Raw genomic sequence first — 23434 nt, forward strand, 5'->3', positions numbered from 1 at the left:
GACAATGCCTTCAGTCTGGGTCAGAGGCAGGATCTGATCCCAGGTCTTCCCTGGCTCCAGGGCCAATTTGCTCTCCATTCCCGGGCTGTCAAGCTCATCCCTGTGGGTCACAGGCTGACCTGGAAAATCACAAATTAACATTATCTATGTCAGATTTTTACTTATTTAGTTAAACATTCCCCAATTACGTTTTAATCTGACTCAGGCTGTGAATCTGACACCTCTACAATGTAACACACAAGTATCTCTCCTACAAAATTATGTAGAGAAATATGTAATTATGTAGAAAAATAATTTCAGGGGCAGCACTAATAGCTAGAGGGATCCAGAAAGAGGGGTCTACCACCCTAACCCTGTGGATCCACCTCCTGAAGAAGGAGGTGCCTTAGTTTTGCTTTGAAGGAAGCTAGAGGTTCTATGAGGGAGGGCATCCCAGGCATGGGAAGAGCCTGTGCAAAGTCACGGAGGTGGGAGATGGGACGTCATATATGGGGAGCGGCAAGAAGGCCAGTCTGGCTGCAATACAGTTTTGAGGAAGATTCATGTGCAGTCATGCAGAGAGCGCTGGGCCCGGAGTCAGAAAGATCAGAGTTCAAATACGGTCTCAGATACTTCCTAGCTGTGTGACCCTGGGCAAGTCACTTCATCCTGTTGGCCTCAGTTTCCTTCTCTGTGAAATGGGGATCCTCATCGCACCTACCTCCCAGGGTGGTTGTAAGATCCAGTAAGATGGTGGATGTAAAGCACTTTGCAAGCCTTCAAGGCTATATGAAAGTTAGTTTTTGTTATCAATAAAGATTTACCGAGTTCCTCCCATGTGCCTAGACCTGTGCTGCACACTGTGGGAGAGACAGGAGGAGGATTGGATTAGGAAGGGTCCTCATTGGCACCTGGCCAGCAGTCCCCTCTCCAACAAGTCTGACGAGTGTTTGCCTCTATCCAGGGGGACCCATCACCTCCCAAGGCAGACCGAGATTGTTAGCAAGCTTCCCCCTGGCACCGAGTCTAAATGAGAGGAGGGAGATGTGAATGTGGGCAGGGGGTGGCCTGGGACGCTGGCCTGGGAAGGAGGAGGAGGCCCCAGTTAGGTTGTTTTCAAGAGTTGCTGGGGCCGTCTGAGGGAGGCAGGGCATCCCCCCCAGCTCAGTCTGGTCATGGGTCCTTGATCCAAAGGATGAAGGGATTCTCCCTCCACCGTCTGGGATTCTCTTGGTTTGAAAGCTCTTTTCACTGATACCGTTATACATGAATGGTCATTCTTGAGTTTCTGGGGCCCAAGATTTCATGAGCTTGTGGCCAGCCCTGTGAGGCCACTCACCAAGCCCCGGTGAGGACGTGTCACTGTTGGAAGGGATCTCAAAGGCCCCTTACCCGAACAAAAAGCCCCCTCCATCCCTGCCTCCCTAGGGGTCATCTAGTCTTTGCTTGCAGAAACTCACCCCCCAACTGAGGGGAACCCTTCCTGCACCTTTCACTTTGAGCGTTGATCTAACTGTCAGGAAATTCATTTGTTTTTTTCCCATAAGGATAGAGATAGAACCTGTGATTTTTGATGGTATAAGGAACTCCCAGGTGAGAGACTGCCTTCCGCCAATGCAAGTGGGCACCCTCACCGCAACTGAAGAGTCTTAGAGCCAAAAGCACTGAGATATTAAATGACATTACCCAAGGTCACATCTTCCTGGACATGAAGCTAGCTCTCTAGGGGCAGCTAGGTGTTACCCTGGAGTCAAGAGGACCAGAGTTCAAATATGGTCTCAGTCACTTCCTAGCTGTGCGACCTGGAGCAAGTCACTTAACCCCTGTTTCCCTCAGTCTCCTCATCTGTAAAATGGGGTTAATAATGGCACCTACCTCCCAGGATTGTTATGAGGAATAAATGAGCTAATATTTGCAAAGAACTTAGCATAGCATGTGGTATACAGTAGGCACTATATAAAGGTTGGCTTTTATCATTACTGTCATTATTATTATTTTTACCCATTCCTCCAGGATTTTTCCTTTCCTGTTATAGAGCCTAAATCTTGTCTCCCCATCTCTTCCAAGCCACTGCTTCTAATTCTGCCCTCTGGGGCCAAGTGGAATAAATGGAATTTCTTCAAATTCCTGAAGGCGGCTCTCATACCCCTCCTAAACTGAGTCCAAGACCCGGCCCCTGCCCTCGGGGCACTTCCAGTCTCAGAAAAGCCGGGAGAGGACGATGGAGGAGGGCAGGAAGGGTCTGGGACCAGACTGCGGTCTAGACTTCGAAGTGTTCCATTTCGGGGAGGAGGGCGGGATGAGCTCCCTGGGAAAGGCTTCCTGGAGAAGGTGGCCTTGCAGGATGGTTGGGATTTGGCAAGGTGGGCTAAGGGAGGGAGGCCGCCAAGGCTGTCTGGGCTGGCGTCGGGCCATGGGGGCCCCTTGCCGGCGCTCACAGAGTCCCCCATTGTTCTCCCCCTTCCCCACCCTAGCCTCAGAACAGCCTGCCCGACATAGTGATCTGGATGCTTCAGGGTGACAAGCGCATGGCTTACCACCGCGTGCCAGCCCACGAGATCCTCTTCTCTCGGAGTGGGGCCAAGTGCTGTGGCAAGAACTGTGGGAAACTGCAGACGATTTTTCTGAAAGTAAGTCTTTCCTCCCCCGGGGTCCTGGGTGGCTTAGTGCTCCCCTCCCACCACTCTGAGGACCAGATACCCCGCCCAGGGATATGGGTGAGAACCCTCTGAAGATGGCCCCTGCCCCTTCAGCACCCCCAAGCACCCCAGACCCTGCCCCCCAAGAGACAGTCTATTGGGACATGGGCTCCTCTGGTCTCGTGGACTTGGAGCAAGAAGGAACCTCAGAGGGCATCCAGTCCTCTCCCCTACTTTACAGAGGAGTAGACTGAGGCACAGGGAGGGATGAAGGCCAGGATCACACAGCTAGTGAGGAGCAGATCCAAGATCTGAAGCCTGGTCAGAGGATCCTAGAATTAGAGCTGGAAGGGACCCCCAAGGCCGTCAGCCCCAATGTGCTCATTTTACAGATGAGGAAACTGAGGCACAGAGCAAGTCACACGTTAGTAAGCAGCCTTGCCAGGATTAGAACCCAGGTCCTCTGACTCCAAGCCCAGCCCTTTTTTTGTGACTCCCAGCTGTCTCATATATTCCTGTGTCCTGTGGTTCTCTGCATGTGTGGAACTACAGCATTTAGAGATAGAAAAAAAAAAAAACCAAACCTTGGAGATTATCTAGTCTAACTCCCAGTAAGTTACAGATAGGGAAACTGAGGCGCAGAGAGAGAATCCTAGATTTTGGACATATAAGAAAGGAACCTTAGAGGTCATGGAGTCCAACTTCTTCATTCGGGGAAGTTGTCCCAGGCCTCGAAGATCGGAAGAGACAGTGTCACAATTTGAACTCAGGACCTTTGACTTCAAAGCCAGTTCTTTTTATGGTCTTCGATGGAAGGACTGCTTGTTTCCTTCAGGGGGCTCCTTGAGGGGGGGTCCAGGCCTCCTCTACCTGACTTGGGGGTGTCAGAGGGTAAGGGTCACAGTGGCAGCAGGGAGGTACCACTGCCTTCCCGGTACCATCCTGTGGTCCATCAGTGTTCTGCTTTTTAAGGTTGCTCTAGACCTCTCCTGGCCTGGGGTCCTCCACAACCCCCCCCCCCGCCTGCTGTGGGGAGAAGGGGCCCAGGGGGCTGCATGGTCTGAGAAGAGAACTTTCCCTCTTTGGGAGCAGCTAGCCGTGGACCTGGGCCCTGGTCAGCCTCGAGATTTCTAGTCCATGGCTAGCTTTCCTGTTCATCCTCCTGCCTCCCCTCTGCCCCTCTTGGGAGGGGTCTGTGCGGCCACTCAGCAGGGGAGCAGGTGCTCAGCGCTGGGGCCAGCTGCCTTGTAGCCAACGCTCTCTGTGGGCCGCCCACAGGCTCATTAATTTGGAGAAAAAAAAATCAGACAAGGCCGATTTGGCCCCAGGAGCGTGTGGTCAGGACATGGTGCTGTTGGGCTGGCCAGGCTCTTAGACACCAGAATCCTGGGGCTCTTGTGTGGGGACAGGAGGGGCTGCCATGGGGGACTTCCTCACACGGGCAGAACTGGAAGGGATGTCAGAACCCCCTCATTCTGTGGAGGAACAAGCCGGTTCAGTCGAGACAGAAGGGCTCTCTGCCTCCCTGACTTCTCCCAAGAGCAGAGCTGGGGTTAATCAGAGAAAACTTCCTGGAAGAAAAGTCAGCATCACGGAGCAGAAAGAGCTCCCTGTTTGGCATCCGAGGCTCTAGGTTCAAATCCTGGCTTCGTCCCTTCCTTTATGCTCGACCTGGGGTGAACCCTTGCCTCCCGGGCCTCAGTTTCCTCCTTTGTAAAATGGGGGGGAAGTTAGACTTATATGTTCTCAGGGCCCTTTCAGTACTACATTTTGGGGGGGGAAGGGGATTACGAAGTGAGTCCTATGGCAGGGACCCAGGCTATGGCTCCGACCCCCAGACCCCACAGCGTCAGGGAAATCTAAGCTGAAAATTTACCCTGGCTCCAAGTGTGAGAAAAAAAATAGAGAGAAAATTGTTCCTTCGAGTCTTCTCCACTCAGCTCATGAGCTTCTCCAGAGTGTCCTGAGTAAACGGAGAAAAAATGTTGGCGGGGAGCGGAGACCAAAAAAACATTGGTGTTTCTCCACTTCAGCCGAGGTCGGAAAAAATGATCAGCGGCCCGGAGAGCAGAACCCCAAAGTAGACGTTTCTCCAATTGTCGGAGCTATTTTGGGGAGAGCGGGCTGGCCCCAGGGAGCCCGGTGGTGGGTGGGAATTCCAGCTGTCTCTGTTTGGGAGGGGAGAGGACACAGCTGAGTGATGAGTGAGAGAATGAGCGGTGGGGGGATATTTCCACAGTCAGAGGCTTTGCTGTGGGGGGTGCGGGCAGCATCTGGGCCAGCGGCCTCTCCTTTCCCCGAGGAGGTGAAAGCAAGTGTCGCTCAGGCTGGCGGGGGTGGTGATGGGAGGGGATGAAATAAGAGTAGCCCTCCCCAAAAAGAGAACGGGGACGGGGCTCCAAGGACCTGGGTTCAAGGTCAGGCTCCAACACGGGCTAGCCGCCACTTTGGGGGGGCGGCCGTGAGCAAGCCTCTTCTCCTATCTGAGCCTCAGTTTCCTCTTTGCCCGGCTTCCTCATGGGGCCATTATGAAAATCAAATCAGGTGTTGATGTAAGTAAAGTCCTCGGCCTGTGCATAGCTCTGAGACTCATGGGATCAATATGTAAGAGCAAGTCTACAGCTGGACAGGATCTCAGGGGTCATTTAGCTCAGCCCTGTCATGAATAAATGAATGAATGAATGAATTAAAATAATTATGAAGCACCTATTATGGGCCAAGCACTGTGCTAAATGCTGGGGATAGAAATACAAAAGCAAAGACAGCTCCTGCCCTCAAAAAGCTTACATTCTAATGGGAGAGAAAAAGGGGAGTGGGGACCGAGGGCCTTTGGTCTAAAAATTACAGGGTTGGTAAGTGAGGTCTTAGGGAAGTAGGTTGACACGCCCCTTCCAGGCAGGTGAGGAACTGGAGCCCAGGGCGTTAAGGGTTAACACAAAGTCACTCAGGTATTAAGAGGTGACATTGAACCCAGGTCCTCTAACCTGGCTCTCACCACTGTACCATGCTGTTAACTAGAAAGCACCTCTCCCCAGGTTAAGTGACTTGTCCAAGGTCACACAGGTAGTGAGTGGCTACTAAGAAATCATGAATAATAAGTGAATAAATATGTTAAAAACTGTAAGGCCAGAGAAAGAGAAGGTTGTTTTCTTCACTGTCTTTTTATATATCGTCTCCCCCATTAGATTGAGACCTCTTTGAGGGCAGGGACTGTCTTATACCTTTCTTTGTATCCCCAGTGCTTAGCACAGTGCCTGGTACACAGTAAGCACTTAATAAATGTTTACTGACTATGGACGACTGCCCCCCTGCTCTGAGCCCTGACCCTAAATTCGTTTCTAACTCGGGTGTCCCAGGAAGAAAGTTTCTAATAAGCTAATTTTCACTGAAGTCACAGAATCGTGAGGTTTCCAGCAGGAGCCTTAGAGATCTCCTGGTCCATCTTGCTCATGCCCCTTTTTTACAGATGAGGAAACTGAGGCCCAGATTAGTGAGGTCACACAAGTCATCAGAGCTGGGATTTGAAGTCAGAACCTCTCTGTCCCCTAAAGCACACTGGTGTCAGGGACTCAGCATCTGCCCTGCTTAGAGGGTTTGGAAACTTCTGGCCCCCAGGCCAGATCCAGCCTCAGCCTCCTTGCCTCCATCCTCGCCTTCATGGTTGTTCAGAGCTAAACGGAGCTTCTGAAGGTTAGGGTCAAGAGCAGCGGAAGACCTATGAGCCGTGGCCAGTCTGATTTCAAGGGGCAGAGATGATACTCAAGCCCATGAGGAAAGAAAGCGGGTTTGCTAAATCGCTCCAGGCTACTGAGCCTCTCCACTGAGATATTTTTCTTAGAAGTAGATGGAGTCTGACTACCTCTCCTTTCTCTTAAGCCGAAGCAGAGGGGCTGCAGGGAGAGGGGCAGCCCAGGGAGTGAACGAGATGGAGTTTTTGGTCAGTGGTTCCTTAATCACTTAAAGCAGCCCAAGAGCTCGTTCTCTTTTTTTGGGGGGGGGGGGGAAGAGGAGGTCATTATACTTTTTGTAGATGATCCCGTTAGGAGAATATCATAAATAAATATTGAGAGGGCTTGGTCAACAAACCTATGAACCTTCATTAAACACTTACTATGCGCTGGAATACCAAGAAAAAGCAGAAGCAGCCCCCGCCCTTCGTGGCGTGCCCACGTCAGAGAAGGCACTGTGCTCTAGGAGCGAAGCAGAATCGCAGTAGCTCCCGAGAAATGCGAGAGGCACAGATTCAGAGAATCCTCCCCAAACGTTCACACGGACCATTCGTACCTGACCTGTGGTACAGCCCCCCAGCTCATGCTGGTCTGAGCAGCTGCAGTCGGACACACTGAGCCTTCACCCCGACATAGTGACGGCATTTTGGTCCTCTTCCATAACCACCATCCTCAGCACTTATCACAGCACCCGGCACATAGTAGGTGCTTAATAAATATTTATTGACTAGCGACTATGTACATCCATTCAACAGAACGCAAGTTCCGTGAGGGCATTTATTAGCTAGATACTAGCTGTGTGACCCTGGGCAAGTCACTTAACTTCTGTCTGCCTCAGTTTCTTCATCTGTAAAGTGGGGATGTTAGTAGTATCTCCATCCCAGGGTTGTTGTGAGGATCGAATGAGATAACGCATGGAAGGCACTTTGCAAATTTCAAAGAACTGCATTATGATTATAATGAATGCTTTCTTGTTCCGTCATTTTCAGTCCTGTCTGACTCTTCATTGACTCCATTTGGGGTTTTCTTGGCAGAGACACTAGTAGTTTGGCATTTCCTTCTTCAGCTCATTTTTACAGATGAGGAAACCAAGGCTAAGAGGTTAAGAGACTTGTCTGGGGTCACACAGCTAGTAGGTGTCTGAGGCCAGATTTGAACACAGGAAGATGAGTCTTTCTGACTCCAGGCCTGGCGCTCTGTGCACTCTGGTGTCCCCTAGCAGCCCCAGATAATTAATGCTACATTATTATCATCACTATTACTACCATCATCAAGTTTGTATAAATGGCCCCTAGCACAGAGCCTGTGCAAATTGTAAACGTTTAATGATGGATTAAATTAATGATAATGATAAAAATAACAATAATACTCCTGTGACCATCAAAATATTTTTCCATCTCTAAGATCTGATGGGTAAAGTTTGGCTCAAGCCCATTCTCAGACCCGTGGGAAGAGGGGTTACCCTTGTTCTACCTGGCCCTGGAGGGCAGCCCTAGGAGCAGAGGGGAAGGGGCAGGGTTGGGCTGGAGGTCGGCAGAAATTTCCTGACCTTGACCACCGTCCCCCCTCTTCCCCTTCACCCTCTGGGGGGGTGGGCTGCCTTCACAGTTGATGAGCACCCTTTGCCTGGAGATCTCCAAGCAGAAAAGCTAGATGATGACTTGCAAATTATTGTAGAGTTTGATTCCTTGTCCAGGTATGGGACAAGGGGTTTGATGCCAGCTGAGGTCCCTTCCAACTCTGAGATTCTGTGATTCCAGGATTATCAGGCTAAGTGAGGCTCACTTGTAGCAGCCCCAGGGAGACCCTCAGACTTGGCTACTGTATCTGCACCTCGCAGCCCGTAAGATCATGGATGGAGAGCTGGCTGGAATCTCAAATGTTAGCTAGTCCAGCCATCCCATTTCACAGATGAGAAAACTGATGCTTAAATGACTTGCCCAAAGTCACAGAGGCAGGGGAAGCAAGAATCAGAATTCGAACCTAGGTTTCCTGCGGCCAAACCCAGTGCTCTTTCCACTAAGCCCTGGTTCTCTGTTGTACATGACGGTTAACTAAGGGACCAGAGAGCTGATATGCCCTGCTGGAAGACACACAGGCTGCTGGGGCTAGAGATGCGATCAGGGGCCTTTTCCATCTGTTGGTCCTTTCTCATCAAAGTAGAAAGTAAGCTCTTCCGGGCAAGACCCATCCCTCTTTGGTCTTCGGACCCACAGCCCAGCCCATAGGAGCCCCTTGATAAATGATTGTTTTTGGAAGGACCAGCGGTCCTGTCTTCCTCAAGGGCCGCATGCTGAAATATGCTGGCGCTCTAGAGAGAGGGACACGTGAGTGATGAGGTTTTTGAGGTCAGTCTCACAATCTCTCGCCGGGACCATCTGTAAGACCTAGGGGAGACTAGGGCAGAGGGCTGAATGAGCAGCCCTGGTTCTCTCTCCTTCCTCGCCTTCCTCTTTGGTGTCCAGTACCCGATGGAGGGAGTGAAGGGGTCCAAGATGCCAGCCCAGATCCGGGTCCAGCTCTGGTTCGGTCTCTCGGTGGACGGGAAGGAGCTTAACAAGTTTGCTGAGGGGAAGCTCTCTGTCTTTGCTGAAACTGTGAGTAGCTGCCCTTCCTTCTTCTTCCTCTCTCTCTCTCTCTCTCCACTCCATCCCAGGCTGGGTCAAAGTCCTGGGCCGTTCTCCTCCCCTCCCATTCCAGGCTCAGCGCCCCTTTTTTCTTCCCCCATGTAGTATGAGAATCAGACAAAGCTGGCCTTGATGGGGACCTGGGGGACCGTGGGCCTCACCTACCCCAAGTTCTCTGATGTCACCAGCAAGATCAAACTACCCAAAGACAGCTTCCACCCATCTGCTGGCTGGAACTGGGCTGGGGACTGGTTTGTGAGTCCTGAGAAAACGTGAGTCTGGGGCTTGGGGCAAGCAGGGCAGGCTGGGCGGGGATAGGGAGGGAGTGGGGGCCGCCGAATGACAGCAGGGTTTCGGATCAGTGTGGATGATGTCTCCGTGTCTCCCTCTCTCCTCCCTCCTGCCTGCCTGTCTGTCTCTGCCTGTGTCTTTGTGTGTCTGTTTCCATCTCTCTTGTCTGACTGTATCTCTCTCTCAGTTACAATCATTCCCTTATGTCTCTCTCTTTCTCTCTTTCTCTCTCATTGCCTTACACTCTGTCATGCCCACCTGAACCCTGGCATCCCCGTGACCCCTATCCAGACTCCGTGGTGGGAGGGGAGCAGAACTCTTCTCAGATAAGCAACTCTGGAAGGAGGCTCTAATCACCCCTATGACCAACCCCCTTTTCTTGGCCCAGGCTGCTTTACGATGTGGATGCTGGCCACCTGAGCTTCGTGGAGGAGGTATTTGAGAATCAGACTCGACTGCCTGGAGGCCAGTGGATTTACATGAGTGACAATTACACAGATGTGGTAAGGAGGAGCGCTGGGGATGGGGTTGGGGAAGGTCCTGACCGCAGGTTACTGAGGGGTGGTCTGGGGCACAGAAAAGCTGAGACACTGACTTAGGTACACAGCCAACCAGGAGCTTGGCTTTTTGTGACTTTGGGGATTCATCTAGGGCTGTTGCTTAACTCTGTCTCCATCTTTTCCTCTTTATCTGTTTCTCTTTTCCCAACCTTTTCCCTTCTCTTTCCCCCTCTGTCTTTTTCTTCTCTCTCTCTTTCTTGCCCCATCTCTGGTTGTCTTCTCCCTATCTCTCTCTTTCTCTCTCCCATGTCTTTCTCTTCCCTGCTCTTCTTTCTCTCTCTTTCCTCCATCTTTGTCCCACTCATTTTCTTCATTCTCTTCCTTCTTATTCTCCTCTCCTCCCATCTCTGTCTCCCATCTCGATTTCTTAGAATGGGGAGAAGGTGCTTCCTAAGGATGATATCGTCTGCCCTGTGGGGTGGAAGTGGGAAGATGAAGAATGGTCCACAGATCTCAACCGAGCTGTTGATGAACTAGGTAGGTTGGCCTGGTGGTTCGGTATGGTGGGGGTGAAGTGGGTCTCACTGCCTGGAGGGCAGGTCCCCTTCCTACCCATAAGAGGCAGTCCTGTCCTGACTGAGTTATTTGACCTCACTTGGTGAGGCCACTCTTTGGGGGCACCATTGGCCCTTGGGGGTGAGCAGTCTACTCTCTTTGACCTTGGATGGTGAAGCTGGTGGAGATGATGAAGTCAAGGCAACCCACTGGAAACACAGTCCCCTTAAGCAGGCATTTATTAAGTGCCTACTGTATGCCTGAGTGCTGGGTCTGCAGTGACAAAAATGGAACAATTCCTGCCCTCAAGGAGTTTACATTCAAGCCAGGGATTCTATGAGCAACTAATTTGGGCCTGGTTTTAATGGGCCACCTGGGACCCTGCAAAAAAGGACTATGTCACTGATAACTAGGTCTCGGTTATAATAGGCAGTGTGGACAGTGGAAGGAATGCTAGATTTGGAGCCAGAGGACCTGAGTGCAAATCCTAGCTATGTCACACACTACCTGTGTGATCCCTGGGCAAGACAGTTAATTGATAACTATTTATTAAGCTCCTTCTGTTTGTTAGGCATTGGGGATACTTAGAGAAGAACAAAGCAATTTCTGCCCACAAAGAGCTTACATTCCATCAGGAGAAACAATGTGTGCCTGTCTATAAGTGTGTACAAACTTCTCTGGGCCTCAGTTTCCTCATCTGTAAAGGATGTTGGACTTGATGACCTATAAGGTCCATCCTGGCTCTAAATCTATGATCCTGTGATTTTATAAGCTCCCTTTCAGCTTGAAAACTAGGATCCTATGATCAATCAATCAATGAACATTTATTAGGTACCTACTGTATGCCAGGTACTGTGCCAAGCTAGAATTCCCTCTTCCCTGACTAGAACTACTCATCCCATCCCCAGATGACCAGGTCAGGGGGTCCAGAGTCTACAGCCACAACTCCTTTCTCCTCCCTGGGAAAAGGTCCACAGTGTCCCTCTTCCCCCATGCTCTGGGGTGGTGGGAAACTCTACTGTGAGGAATGTTAAGTCACCTGGGTGCTGGTCTCTCCCAGGCTGGGAATATGGCATCATCATCCCACCTGACTGTAAGCCAAGGAACTGGGTTCCAACTGAGAAGATGTATCACACCAGCCGCCGCCGCCGCTGGGTACGTCTTCGAAGGAGAGACGTCAACCAGATGGAGGCGCTGATAAAGGTGAGGCCAGGGAGGTGCTGGGGGGTGGGGGACTTGGGAAGGTTCAGGTCAAACCCACTCCTATTCCACTGATCACAGGGTCAGAGAAGGAGAAGGGGATGAACTTCCCGTGTTTGGGGTCCTGAGGACAGAGGAGATTGAGACTGCTTAGAGAGACCTTGTTTAATAGAAAAATAGACAGATCATAGTTAGGTAGATAGATGGATGGATGGAGAGAGAGGTAAATGGATGGATAAATAGACCATATGTAGATAAATGGATAAATAGACCATATGTAGATAAACAGATAGATACATAGCTAGATCGTAGATAAATAGATCATTAAATGACAGATGATAGCTGGGCAGATGAGACAGGTGATAGATAGACAGCTAGATAACATGTTTATTAAGCCCTTACTATGTGCCAGACACTGTGCTAAAGTTGGAGATAGAAAAACAAGCAAGCAATGTAGTCTTTGCCCTCAGGGAGCTTACATTCTAGTGGGCGAATAAGGGGATGTGGGAAAGCAGGGGCAGGGAAGGGAATTAGCTTTTCTATAGAGCCTCCTTGGTACATGGCGAGGAGCCATCCAGGAAGTCTCCTGGGGGCCCACCTGTCAGAGCCGAGGGTCCAGAACGAATGGCAGTCCAGGTTTCTGGGGGAGCTGATGAGGAGGAGATGGCAGGAATGGGCATGGGGAACTGGAAGAAGGCTCACCTGTCAGAGCAAGGGGACAGGGGGCTGGAGGGCATAGCATGTGCTGGTCTTGGGGACCTGGTCTGATGGAGGAGCTGCAGCCTCTGTGACACCCACTTGGTCTTTTAGCTCCAGCCTCGATTTAACTGCCCACATGGTCAGCCTGCTCCCAGGTGCCCCCTTTCTTATGACCTACCGTGTGTTCAGGAGAGCAGTCACCCTGATCAAATTGGTCAACAATCAACAAGGTTTTAGTAACTCCCTGCCTCGAGCCGAGTTCTGTGCCAGGAGCTGGGGAACAAAGACAAAGGAGTCCCTGCCCCCACGATGCTTGCGCTCTGAAGGGGAGAAAATGTGTCTAAAAGTATGGTTAGGAAGGGCAGCCAGGGGGTGCAGTGGGTAGAGCTCCAGGCCCAGAGTCAGGAAGACTCATCTCCGAGTTCAAATCTGGCCTCAGACGCTGACTATCTGTGTGACCCTGGGCAAGTCACTTCACTCTGTTTGCCTCAGTTTCCTCATCTGTAAAATAAGCTGGAGAAGGAAATGCCATATTCCCAGCCTGGGAGAGAACCACTCCAGTATCTTTGCCCCAAAAATTCCAAATGGGGTCGTGAAGAGTTGGACACAACTGAGCAGCAAGTTAGGGAGGGCAGGTCTGAGTCAGAACAACTGAGGAAGGCACCTGGATTCTCCAGGCTATAACTTCCTTCCTTGAGGGGGGACATGCAGAGGAGTGGAGGCAGAAGCTGTTGGCCAGACCAAGCCTCCAGTCCTCCCCTAAGGGGCTCGGCCCAGTGCCAGACCCAAGCCGGGCCAGGCTGGTGTGCAACTCCAGCCTGACGCTTTGCCCCCTCCTCACCAAATGTTCCAGGGGCTGGAGGTGATGCTGGGACAGAACCAGGGGCCAGGCAGGGTGTCCCAGGAAGCCAGACTGTGGATGGGCCAGTGTCCAGGAGTTGGAGACACTGCTGCTCCTTGTCCCCTGGATAAAGGCCCAGAGAACAGGGTCCCTGGGGCTCTTGCCATTGCTGGACCCAGGCTCTGTACGCTGGGGGGTGTTTTTTAGACTGTCTTCTCCTCTACCCCCAGTCACTTTGTATTACCTGTGCAGATGCTGTATCTCCCTGTAGAATGTAAACTCCCTGAGGTCAAGATCTATCTCATTTTTGTCTTTGTATGCTGCTTCATACAGTGCCCAGCACATGGAGACAGAGATAAGGACTAGACCTTGGTTTTAAATAGTGTAGGGGAGCTTCCAGGGAGGAAATCTCTCCACCAAGGCAGGTTAGAGCCTTCTCTGCAATTTATAATCTCAGAGAGCCATCCAGAGTATGGAGAAGGTACATGACCTATTCAGAACCACTCATCCAGGATGTATGATTTGAACCCAGGTCTTCATGACTTTGAGGCCAGTTCTCTATCCATCATACCATGATACCTCTCAATGGCACACACTAGGAATTTAATAAATGCTTGTTGATTGACTGAGGGGTATCAGGTACTCTTCTATGCCAGGCCTTCCCCCTGTGAGCCTTTGGAGGTGGTGGTGGTGGAGAGAACAGTTGTATACACGTGTGGGTTGTCTCCTCTTTGGATGTTTCCACAGGACCTGGGATTTCGAGGATGCGAGATTGGGGAAAGGGGTGTAGTGGGGCAGGACCATGAGAGAGACTTCATTATAATAACTCATGTTTTTTAAGGCTTTCAAGGTTAACAAAGCACTTGCTCTATGAGGGAGGTAGTACAGATATTCTTCTCCCCATTTTACAGATGAGAAGAGTAAGGTTCAGAGAGGTTAATTGACTTGCACAGGATCAAAGAGCCGAGATTAGAACCCACACCCTGACTCTAAGTTGTTTGCACTCTGCCCTAATGTTTCTTTGTAGCGCCAGGCATGGGTCCCAACCTTTGTTTTTTGCCCCCTGCTCCATTCCCTCCATACTCCCCTTCTTTTCTGGAATTTTCTTGGGGAAAAAGGAAGCCTCAGACTTGGAAGGAAGGGAATTTTAGCCTTCCCTCATTTTATCTTTGTTATTTGTATCTTCTTTGTCCGCTGCCTTCTCCCTTCAAGGACAGCAGGTATCCTGGGATAACCTGAGGGAGACCTAGTCTAGAGGACACCTTCCTCTTCTGAATGGTAGAGATAAGAAAGGAAACAATAGACCAACAGACCCCATCAATAGGCCAATGTTGACCCTGGGCACTGAGAGAATTGGATCCCACCTGTGACACCTACTAGCTGTGTGATGGTGGGCAAGTCACTTACTTGCTACCTGCCTCAGTTTCCTCATCAGTCCATTAGTAGGCATTTATGAAGTCCTTGCTCTTCTCTAGCCTTTCAGGAAGCTTACAGTCTAGCTAAGGGAAACAACATGTATAGATGTACATTTATAAGACATAGGGAGAGGGACTGGACTTTTGATTTCGTTGGTAGAGGGAATTCCTGTGTAAGGAAACTCCCTTTTCCAACGTAGGTTGGCACCCTCTGTGCGGCTTAGAGTCTTAGACTTAACCAGAGCACTGAGAGGGTGCCCAGGATATGTCGGAGGGAGACTGGAACCCAGATCTTCTTGGCTTCAAGTCCAGCACCCTGTCCGCTGCTTAAATAAGGAGATGGGGGAGGCCCTAGTAACTGGGAAAAATCAGAAAACATCTCCTTTGGAAAGCATCCTTGGAGCTGAGTTTTGAAGGGAGTAATGGATTCTATTGGTAGAGGAGAGGAAGGAGTGCATTCCAGGCATGGGGTACAGCCTGGGCAAAGACACAGAGGTAGGAGATAAGGTGTTGTGAGTGAGAACATTAAGAAAGCCAGTCTGGCCAGACCATGGAGTATGTAAAGTGTAGTAATGTATAATAATGATGGAAAGGTAAGTTGGAGCCGGATTTGGAAGAGATAAGTGCCAAACAGAGGAACCTATATTTGGTCCTAGTAGGGATAGCATAGTTGTTATTGTGGTTGTTTGTCCTTTGTTCTTAAAGAGGACAGGATAGTGGAAAGGAACAGGTGAACGCCAACTGATCAGATTGTATTGCACCCATTTCACAGATGTTTGACATCTTCCTTTCTTCTTCCTTCCTTTCCCTGCAGCACAGAAAGGCAGAGTCGCAAGGCGAGGGATGGGAGTATGCGTCTCTCTTTGGCTGGAAGTTTCACCTGGAATATCGAAAGACAGATGCCTTCCGCCGCCGCCGATGGCGCCGTCGCATGGAGCCCCTGGAGCAGACCGGGGCTGCCGCTGTCTTTGCCCTGGAAGGAGCCCTGGTAGGTGGGCAGAGGACAGCTCCATCCCGCAGGGAGGGAATGTGGACCACCCTTGAGTAGGCGCCCAGAGAAGGGGCAGTTGTCTACCTTTCTTGTTCTTACTCAGTTGTTTTCAGTCCTGTCTTACTCTTCATGACTCCATTTGGGGTTTTCTTGGCAAAGATACTGGATTGGTTTTCCATTCCCTTCTCCAACTCATTTGACAGATGAGGAAACTGAGGCAAACAGGGTCAAGTGAGGTCACACAGCTAGTAAGCGTCTGAGGCCGGATTTGAACTCAGGAAGATGAGTCTTCCCGACTCCAGACTCAGTGCTCTATCTACCATCTAGTCCAACTTAGACACCATCTAGTCGTTTCTAGAGGAGAAAAATGAAGACCAGAGATGGGAATGAAATTATTAATTATTATTAATGACATACACCTGGATAGCACTTTAAGGTCTGTAAAACAACAACCCCATGAGGTGGCTTATGTAATTATTATCATCATTTTACAGATGTGGAAACTGAGTCTCAGGTTAAGTGACTTGTCCCTGTTCACATAGTAGCAAGGATCTGGGATTTGAACTCACAGATTATAGTAGGTCCAGTGCTTTCACTCCTTGGAAAATGAAAATAGATGTGGGGTTGGCAGGGGCCTTAGAACATCAGAGCTGGGAGGGATCTTAGAATGTGGAACGGCAGACCTGAGAAGGACTTGAGAAGCCTAGAATGTTGGAGAGAGAAGAATCAGAACATGGATTATGAGAGCTGAAAGGCACCTTAGAGGTGACACAAGGAAACTGAGGCTCAGAGGTGACCCGATTTGTGGAAGGTCACACAGGTAATAAGTGGAAGAGATGGGATTTGAAACTTTTTTTTTAATTAAAATTTTTTTAAAGGTTAGATCTCCCAATCTTGCCCAGGCTGGAAGTTCCAGGGCTCAGTGGGTTCCAATCTGATTGCCACAGGAGACTTCAATTACCTAGGAACCTCTCCTCGAACTCTGATTTAAGGAGACAGTGTCTATGTCCATGGAACCCAGTCACAAGTGAGGACAGAGTGAAGAAAGGTGCTTTCAAACCCGAACAGACTAAACTTCCCAGAGGCACGGAATGTGGAATGATCAGTAAAATGGGTTTTCTGAGACGGGGGTTTTCACCCCAGCTTCTCCACAAGTCTCTTGACCCCTCAAAGCTTCAGCTCTAGAGCAGGGCTGGAGTGCGTTTGATCTCCAAATGTCAGGATGGAAAAATGATTTGAAACATATGAAAGAAGATGCTGAGGAGGGTCAGGGACTGGACTTTGTGGCTTAAGTGTTTTGGACTAAGAATCAATGAACCTGGCTTCAAGTCTTTGCTCTGCTACTGTTTCTTGTGCCCTTGGGCAGTCACATTCTGGCTCTGTGCCTCAGTTTCCTTTTCTGTAATATGAGGTAGTGACGAGATGCACTCCTAGTTCTGACATTCCCTGTTCTAAGGCTCCTCCCAGATCTGACATTCCCTGTTCTAAAGACCCTCCCAGTTCTGACTTTCTGTGAAGTTACGAATTGTCTCTGTTATTTGTTATCCAGAATTATTATGGCTACTCCCCCTCCTCCATCTTTTGATGGGACATTGATTGCTAGTACCGGCCCTCGTCATGGCTCTGAGACTCTGGATGAAACTCGCAGACTAAAGGGAGGCCCATTTTAGTCATTAGACTAGACTTACTCAGGCAAGAACGTTTGTAGTGGGGAGATTTTCAACCAGGTTAAAATTGAAATATTTTCTGGGTAAGCATCAATTAACCCCACATCCTATTCTTCACTCCCACCCACAATTCTCTAAATTTTCTGGATAATTAAGTTTGATTAGTAAACTCTTTGGCTGATGTCCAACCTCTGGCTAATGTAGACAAAGACTGGCTAAAAGATCAGAATTTGAAGCGCACGTATACACACACACACACAATCATTTTTGCATTGGCCCTAAGAAAAGCTAGCGTCCTTCAGTCCTATCACTAAACAAATGTTCTTCAATAAGCTCGTACTCACAGACATGCATCACTCAGTCCATTAGTCAATAAACATTTATTAACCACCGAGTGTGTGCCAAGCCCCGTGCTAAGCGCTGAAGATACCAAGAAGGGCCCTGGTTCCCGTCCTCGAGGAGTTCACGGTCAATTGGAACAGTAAATTGCTTCTGTGCCACTTGAAAGTCTCTGAAGCATGCGGCATACGTTACTTTATTCTCACCACAATCCTGTAAAAAAGTGGGCACTGTAATTATTGCCATTTTGCAGATGAGGAAACTGAGGCTGTGAGAGGGTTAGTGACTTGCCCGGGTCAGGGGACAGACATTGGATCCTAGTTCTAAATCTGGAGGGAATCTCAGAGGCCGTCTGGTCTATCATTTCACAGAGGAGGAAACTGAGACACAATAATGCTTCTTGCTTAGCATCATAGATTTAGAGTTGGAAGGGGCTTGGAAGGGCTATCTGGTCTAACCCTCTCATTTTACAGATGAGGAAACTGAGGCTCAGAAAGGTTAGGTGATGTTGATGTCGATCTCGGAGGGACCTACGAGGCTGTATAGTTCAACCTCCCTAACTTACAGTTGAGGAAACTGAGGCCCAGACAGAGTCAGTGATTTATCCTAGGTCACAGAGGTAGTAAATAGCAGATGGTCTGTGTAAACTCGCATGACTAGAGAGGGCTGCATGGCACTGGGCAAACAGGCCAGTTTGTCTGGGATGTGAAGTGGGTGAAGGATGAGTGGTGTAGAATAAATGGGGAAATTAGGTGTGAATTAGACTATGGAGGTCCTTCAATGCTTGGCTGAGGAATTTATGGCCGTGTCGTTCAATCATTTCAGTCATGTTGGATTCTCTGTGACGCCATTTTGGGTTTTTCTTGGTGAAGACATGGGAGTGGTTTGCTATTTCCTTCTCCAGCTCATTTTACAGAGGAGGAAACTGAGGCAAACAGGACTCAGTGATTTGCCCAGGGTCACACAGCTAGTAAATATCTGAGGTCTGATTTGACCTCAGATCTTCTTGACTCCAGGCCTAGCACCTGAGGATAGCTTGAGGGGGCAGGAAATGTAGAGACCCGAAGCAGAGAGAAGCAATCTATTGGAAAAACTCAGTTGAGAGCTGACAAGGGTCTGAACTCAAGTGGGGGCCGTAGGAGTGCAAAGAAGGGGGTTCTCGATTTGTTCTGGATGATCGCTCACTCTCTGCTCAGTCTGGGGGTGACGCCTGGGATGTTTCTCAGACAAACCACTCACAGGGGTGTGTGTGCAGTCCTTTGTGTACTGGGGGTCGGGGGAGAGCCATCTGACCTATTTCCTTTTTCTGCAGTTGTGGTCCTGGCTCACCCCTGCTGTGTCTCATCCCCGTCTTGTCCCCTAGTGACCGCCATCCCTTACCGGCCACCCCCACTGTCCCTCAGGGGGAGACTGAAGGGGGGCCTTGGCCTCCAGGCCCGTGGTGCCCCGGGCCCTTTGTGTCTGGTTCCCCCTTTCCCCTTCCCCAGCACGTCGTCCTCTCTCGCAGGGCAGGAGCTTTGGGGCCTGGCCCTTCCTGTCCCCCTGTGAAGACAGCTCCTTGGAAGGCAGACCCTGTCTGGTAATGAACACACGCAGCCTCAGCCCTCTCCCTGCTCCCATCCCCACCCTACTGGCTCCTTTCACAGAGCAGGAGGCCTTGGCTCCCAGCCTTGGGCCAACGGTAATTGTCTGCAGTCTCCATCCCGAGCATTATTTTATTTGAGTATTATTCTTTTTCCAGCTAATATCCTGGCGTTCCCAAAGACACCGGGTTTCATAATCTTCCTGGCATTCCCAGAGAACCTGGGAGTGGAACACAAAGCCGCTATTATAGCAAATTGCCTCTCTTCTCCTCCTCCCCTCCAGCACCTCCTCCTCCTACTCCTTTGCCTCCTGCTCCCGTCCAGCTGCCCCTCTGCTTGACATTCAGGGCTCCCTGGGAAAGTCAAAGCAAGTGACTGCATTGGATGAGCTCACGGAATTAGACTGTCTCCCTTGGCTCAGGCTGGCTCCCATGCCCTTGGATTTTTCCAGAGTCCATCCTCTTCCCTTGGCCCGTTTGTCTTGGGAGGGACAGCTCAGAATAGCTTTTTGAGGCACTCCAGGCTTGGGCAAGGAGAGGAGGGGAGGTGCTGGTGGGGAGCCTGTCTTCCCAGGAGCACTTATGGGAAAGCCCGAGCCAGAGTCCTCAGCAACACCCCTGCCTTCCCCTGGGCGTTCTGCCAGCCTAGGAACACAGTCCTGCTGGACTTGATCGAGCTAAGGCAGAGAACCAGTGGCTAAAATCGCCGAGTGAGGAAACCTGGCTCTCTCCTCTCGGCCCTCAGTCATCCCCAAGAAACCCTAGAGTAGATGTCGGAGGGATCCTAGCTCAGGAGCTGAAAGAGACCTCTGAGGCCAAACCCCTCATTCTCCAAGTGAAGTGACTTGTCCAGGGTCACCTGGCTTGTAAGTGGCCCTCCCTGGAGGAGGAGTCTGCTCTGCCTGGAGCAGATGGACCACAGGGAAGCTATGGCCCTTGACTTTGGGGTGGCCTTGGGCTGTTAGTAGGGACAAGCCTTGGCCTCTGGAGCCCCTAGTCTGCTAGGTAATCTAATACGTGTTTTCTGGAACTCAAGTCACGGTGGGAGAAACAGTTGTTGCCCTTAGGAAGTCTTTGGTCTGCTTTGCTCCTTGCCTCTCCCCTCTCCCGTATCTCCCTGCCGAGGTGGCAGCCTCCCAGTGTCCAGCTTGCTGCCCCCTCCCCAACCTCAACTGAGTTGAGGCTACTTGCTCTGGGCAGGAAAATTGATGGACGTGGCTCTAGGTATCGCTATGCCCCAAACTAGCCTTGGGAGACTTTGTCTTGCGTCTGTTAAAAGGACGTTCATGGTCCCTTCCAGGGTAGGGCCCAAGCAAAGTCATACTTGATTGTGTGGGGGCTCTGAGGAGGCACTGAGGACCTGGGCCCAGCATGAAGGCAGAGCCTCGTCCCCAGCTCTGGCTCACTCAGCCCTCAAAGCTTTTGTTTTCCTGGGGAGATGGCATCGGACCTGCCCAGGAGGCAGCGGCCTCGGGCCGAGCTGGATGAGAACTGGTAGAAAGGAGAGAAGAGGAATTACAGAGGAGTCTGCTCTGGGCCAGTGTCGGAATTTCAGTCCTTAAGCACCCCCCTTCCCCCATTTAATCTGAGCTAAACTGGAGGGAGGTGATGGCGCCTCAAAGCACCTGCTAACATCCCCAAGGAAGGCCTGGGCTTGGAGCCAGAGCCCGGAGACTCAGTGATGTCCTAGCCTTGGGTAAGAGGTGTGTGTGCATGTGTGTGTACGCACACATGCCCCTGTGTGCCCAGAAAGGTTTATGTGAAATATGTGTGTACATTTGGGGGGGGGGGGTTTATATGTGTGCCTGAATTGTGTGTGCGTACTTGCGGTCACTATTTGTGAGAACTGAGTGCGCATTTATATATGTGAATTTTATTTTGTTCATTTATTTTTTGGGCAAATCCTTCTGTTGTCTGGGCCTCGGTTTCCTCATCTGTAAAAGCAATGGCATTAGGCTAGGTGGTCTCTGAGGTCCCTTCCAGCTCTCTGGTTCTGTGCTCCTCTGATCCTCCTTCAGTCTGCCATCCGTCATCTTAGCAGCTGCTCTGAGGCTCCGTGTCCTCGCTTTTTTTTAAACATTCATTTAAAACAATTGATTTCCAAATTCTTCCCTTCTCTCTAGCCCCTTCCCCACCCATTGAGAAGGCAAACAATGTGACATCCACTATACATATATAGTCATGGAAAGCGTACTTCCATATTAGCAAAAAAAAAGTGCAAAAAATCTGCTTCATTCTGCACTCAAAGCTCGTCAATTCTTTCTCTGGAGATGGTTATCATTTTTCATCATGAGTCCTTCAAAATTGTCTTAGATCATTATGTTGCTGAGAACAGCTAAGTCATTCAAGCTGATCATTGTACAATATTGCTGTTGCTATGTACAACGTTCTCCTGGTTCTGCTCATTTCACTTTGGGTCAGTTCATGTAAATCTTTCCAAGTTTTTCTGAAACCATCCTGCTTGTCATTTCTTATAGCACAATAGTATATTCCATATATCATATACCACACTTTGTTTAGCCGTTCCCCAATGGATGGACATCCTGTCAATTTCCAAATTTTTGCCACCACAAAAAGAGCTGCCATAGATATTTTGTACAGATCGGTCCTTTTCCCTTTTCTTCGATTTCTTTGGGATCCAGACCTAGTACAGGTTTTTCTGGGTCAAAGGGTATGCACAATTTTATAGCCCATTGGACATAGTTCCAAATTGCTCTCCAGAATGGTTGGATCAGTTCACAACTCCACCGACAGTACATTAGTGTTCCGGTTTTCCCATCTCTTCTCCAACACTTGTTATTTTTCTTTTCTGTCGTTTTAGCCAATATGATAGGTGTGAAGTAGTATCTCAGAGTTGTTTTAATTTGCCTTTCTCTAATCAGGAGTAAGTTAGAGCATTTTTTCATGTGATTATTGATAGCTTTGATTTCTTCTTCAGAAAACTCCCTGTTGGCAGACTTTGTCTGTCCTCACTTTTTCACGGTTGGCTCTCTGCTCTTGGCTCCCTCCTCTCAAGACCTCAGTTCCCCCCAGCAGCCTGTGTTCACAGGTGGGCAGGGGGCCTGGCAGAAGAGCAGGACTGTTGGAGAGGTCTCCGGCTTTTGCTGTCCCCCAAGCGCTGCTGGGAGCACAGATCCTTCCTGGGGTGCAGAGAAGGGCCCCCCCAAATCATGTTGAAAACTGAGATCTCCTCCTCTTCCCTGTCTGTTGCCTGCTAGGTTCTTTCTGGAGCCCTGTCCCAGAGCTAGGATCTTCCCATGGATGTCACCACTCCCCAGCTTTTCCTAGACCATGGGAACCTCTCTCCTGCCTCTGGAAACCCTGGCTACACATGGCTCTCCTTTTGTTTGGATCCTTAATGTTGGCTGTTCTTTTTCCTCTTGCGCCGGTGGACAGTATTAGTGGAAAGACAAGGAGGTGAGAGGCAGTGGGATCCATCAGACTGTGGCCTTCCTGAGGGCAGAGGCTGGGTTTTCCCTACCAGATCAGAGGCTCCCGGATGGCATGGGCTGTGTTTCTCCCATATGAGTGTAGGCTTTCAGAGGGCAAGGGCCGTTTTTCTCCCATCAGATAAGATGCAGGCCATACCTCCATCCTCACTATGTCTATCCTCTGTTCGAGGGGTCTAGTCTGTATTTTTTAACAGGAGCATGGGATGAGGAGATAGAGAGTGGGCATCTGGGGCAGGGGGCAGACACACATTGATACATCATTATCATTATCATTATAGCTAACATTTATATAGCGCTGACTATATACCAGGCCTTGTGCTAAATACTTTACAGTTGTTCTCTTATTTAACCCAAGCAATAATGCTATTGTTATCCCTGAGGAAACAGGCAAACAGAGGTGAAGTGACTTGCCCAGGGTCACACAGCTAGTAAGTGTTAGAGGCTGAATTTGAACTCAGGTCTTCCTGACTCCAGGTCCCGTGCACCACCTAACTGCCCCTCCATCCACATACCTAAGTATGTGTACATGTGTGTACACATACATACGTGTTCCTAGGTGCACCCACGTGCAATTCCAGCATATCCCCACAGACACCCACAACAACCTCCATGACCCTGCCCTCTGCCCCTCTTTTCCCCGCTTCTGCTTTTGATCTCCGTGGGCTAGAGTTCCACATTCCATTTCCCCTGCCCTCCCATTGACCCTGCCATCATTCTCTACCACAGGCTTAGCAGGGAGCGGGCAGAGAAGCTTGTGGTTGTGGCCGGGGTTGGGTTGGGGCGAGGGACGGTATCCAGAGGCCTCAGCCCAGAACTTAACAACGTCGGGAGCACTGAGGCAGCTCCTACTGGGTCTCCACTTGCAGAATGGGGGTCTTTGCTTTTTTTCCCTTCTTCTCTGAAAAGAAAAGCCAACATGACCAGAGAGG

General features: G+C 50.0%; 1 protein-coding gene across 3 annotated transcripts in view; it reads left to right on the forward strand.

The window, feature by feature from the left end:
* The window catches only part of DYSF (dysferlin), a 231419-nt gene that overhangs the window by 114953 nt on the left and 93032 nt on the right, over positions 1 to 23434 (forward strand). For all 3 annotated transcript variants that reach the window (XM_027839970.1, XM_027839971.1, XM_027839972.1), the window contains 7 exons: positions 2454 to 2609; positions 8812 to 8943; positions 9079 to 9245; positions 9653 to 9767; positions 10196 to 10301; positions 11380 to 11522; positions 15289 to 15462. In XM_027839970.1, coding sequence (XP_027695771.1) covers positions 2454 to 2609; positions 8812 to 8943; positions 9079 to 9245; positions 9653 to 9767; positions 10196 to 10301; positions 11380 to 11522; positions 15289 to 15462 — 993 coding nt within the window. The remainder of the gene's footprint in view (positions 1 to 2453; positions 2610 to 8811; positions 8944 to 9078; positions 9246 to 9652; positions 9768 to 10195; positions 10302 to 11379; positions 11523 to 15288; positions 15463 to 23434) is intronic.

Source organism: Vombatus ursinus, unplaced genomic scaffold (genome assembly GCF_900497805.2).
Source record: "Vombatus ursinus unplaced genomic scaffold, bare-nosed wombat genome assembly UNPS02014837.1, whole genome shotgun sequence".
NCBI lineage: Eukaryota > Metazoa > Chordata > Mammalia > Diprotodontia > Vombatidae > Vombatus > Vombatus ursinus.